The sequence below is a fragment of the Mandrillus leucophaeus genome, unplaced genomic scaffold, assembly GCF_000951045.1.
Source record: "Mandrillus leucophaeus isolate KB7577 unplaced genomic scaffold, Mleu.le_1.0 Scaffold17, whole genome shotgun sequence".
NCBI classification, from domain to species: Eukaryota; Metazoa; Chordata; class Mammalia; order Primates; family Cercopithecidae; genus Mandrillus; species Mandrillus leucophaeus.
This window is the reverse complement of record NW_012101698.1, coordinates 3,033,586-3,035,780: the sequence shown is the minus strand read 5'-3', so window position 1 is coordinate 3,035,780 and position 2,195 is coordinate 3,033,586. Positions and strand designations below refer to the sequence as shown.

Genomic DNA, 2,195 nt, shown 5'->3' with positions numbered 1-2,195 from the left:
CAGGGATGAGCCACTACACTTGGCCTGTATTGTTTAAATATCATGATTTCAACCATTAGCTTATTTACTGCAGTTGTAGCTATTGCGCAGCAGTCTCCCTTGTGTCAGGAACAGTTACTAAGTCTGAAGGTGGACAGTGAGAAATAAGATAGAATAAAAATAATATAATATAAAAATAAGAAATGGTTCTCTTCTAAGAATTATAACTTAGAAATGTACATTCAAATTAACATACTAGAAAATACAGGTCATCAGCAAAGCCTGAGTCCTGTCCTCTCACTCTTCTCTGTGGACAGCATGAGCTTCACCACTCACTCCACCTTCTCCACCAACTACCAGTCCCTGGGCTCTGTCCAGGTGCCCAGCTACGGTGCCTGGCCAGTCAGCAGCACGGCCAGCGTCTATGCAGGCACCGGGGGCTCTAGTTCCCGGATCTCTGTGTCCCACTCCACTAGCTTCCAGGGCGGCATGGGGTCTGGGGGCCTGGCCATGGGGATGGCCGGGGATCTGGCAGGAATGGGAGGCATCCAGAACGAGAAGGAGACCATGCAAAACCTGAACGACCACCTGGCCTCCTACCTGAACAGAGTGAGGAACCTGGAGATGGAGAACTGGAAGCTAGAGAGCAAAATCTGGGAGCACCTGGAGAAGAAAGGACCCCATTTCAGAGACTGGAGCCATTACTTCCGCACCATCAAGGACCTGAGGGCTCAGATCTTCACAAATACTGTGGACAACGCCTACATTGTTCTGCAGATCGACAGTGCCTGTCTTGCTGCTGATGACTTTAAAGTCAAGTATGAGACGGAGCTGGCCATGTACTAGTCTGTGGAGAACGACATCCATGGGCTTCGCAAGGTCATTGATGACACCAGTGTCACTCGGCTACAGCTGGTGATAGAGATATTGGCTCTCAAAGAAGAGCTGCTCTTCTTGAAGAAGAACCACGAAGAGGAAGTAAAAGGCCTACAAGCCCAGATTGCCAGCTCTGGGTTGACTGTGGAGGTAGATCCCGAAATCTCAGGACCTCGTCAAGATCTTGGCAGACATCTGGGCCCAATATGACAAGGTGGCTCGGAAGAACCAAGAATAGCTGGACAAGTATTGGTCTCAGCAGATTGAAGAGAGCACCACAGTGGTCATCACGCAGCCCGTCAAGGTTGGAGCTGCTGAGATGACACTCATGGAGCTGAGATGTACAGTCCAGTCCTTGGAGATTGACCTGGACTCCATGAGAAATCTGAAGGCCAGCTTGGAGAATAGCCTGAGGGAGGTGGAGGCCCACTATGCCCTGCAGATGGAGCAGCTCAATGGGATCCTGCTTTACCTGAAGTCAGAGCTGGCACAGACCCGGGCAGAGGGGTAGCGCCAGGCCTAGGAGTATGAGGCCCTCCAGAACATCAAGGTTAACCTGGAGGCTGAGATCGCTACCTACCGCCGCCTGCTGGAAGAGGGCGAGGACTTCGATCTTGGTGATGCCCTGGACAGCAGCAACTCCATGCAAACCATCCAAAAGACCACCACCTGCCCGATAGTGGATGGTGAAGTGGTGTCTGAGACCGATGACACCAAAGTTCTGAAACATTAAGCCAGCAGAAGCAGGGTGCCCTTAGGGGAGCAGGAGGCCAGTAAAAAGTTCAGAGGTCCAAAAAAAGGAGAAAATACAATGTTATAGTAGATAACTGTATACAGTGGAATCAGCGTCTCTGGGTGAGCATCATGGAAGAGGTGGCATTTCAGATCTTGATGGGTATATATAGGAAGATATGGGAGAAGAGTATAGCAGGAAACGAGAAAATTGTAAGCAAAGACCCCAAAGCAGAAAAGCATTTGGTTCAGTCAGAGAATGGTGAGACAGAAAAAGAGGGAGATAGAACTTTGGAGCTAGAGTCCCAGGGTACTAACCCCAATGCTGAAACATACCGTGTCCTTTGACAAGTGACTTGAACTGTGTCTTGGTTTTCTCCTCTGTAAAATGGGGATAAGATTTGTACCTACATCACAGGGTTGTTATGAGGAATAATACACAATAATACATCTAAAACAATGCCTGGCACATAACAAGCACCATATAAGTGTTAGAAAATGAGAGAGTGGAGTATTTTCTCTACTGTACTGAAAGCCACTGAAGATTTTTGAGCAAGGTGGTGAAAAGATAGGTGCTATACTTTGAGAGTATGATCCTGGCACTACTG

The 2,195-nt window shown here is 48.4% G+C and overlaps 1 protein-coding gene across 1 annotated transcript; it reads left to right on the top strand.

Moving 5' to 3' along the window:
* Nucleotides 1–297: 297 nt before the first annotated feature.
* LOC105537251 (keratin, type I cytoskeletal 18-like) lies at nt 298–1,588 on the top strand. The gene is made up of 4 exons (XM_011976815.1): nt 298–818; nt 876–1,005; nt 1,118–1,342; nt 1,397–1,588. The coding sequence occupies exons 1-4, from the start codon at nt 298–300 to the stop codon at nt 1,586–1,588; spliced, it is 1,068 nt and encodes a 355-aa protein (XP_011832205.1).
* Nucleotides 1,589–2,195: the final 607 nt, after the last annotated feature.

Bases quoted from the DNA above. Each gene is read 5' to 3' on its own strand.
- LOC105537251 (XM_011976815.1), top strand. From the start codon at position 298: ATGAGCTTCACCACTCACTCCACCTTCTCCACCAACTACCAGTCCCTG. The intron at 819-875 runs GTACTAGTCTGT...TGATGACACCAG, and splicing joins TATGAGACGGAGCTGGCCAT to TGTCACTCGGCTACAGCTGG. The intron at 1,006-1,117 runs GTAGATCCCGAA...TGGTCTCAGCAG, and splicing joins GCTCTGGGTTGACTGTGGAG to ATTGAAGAGAGCACCACAGT.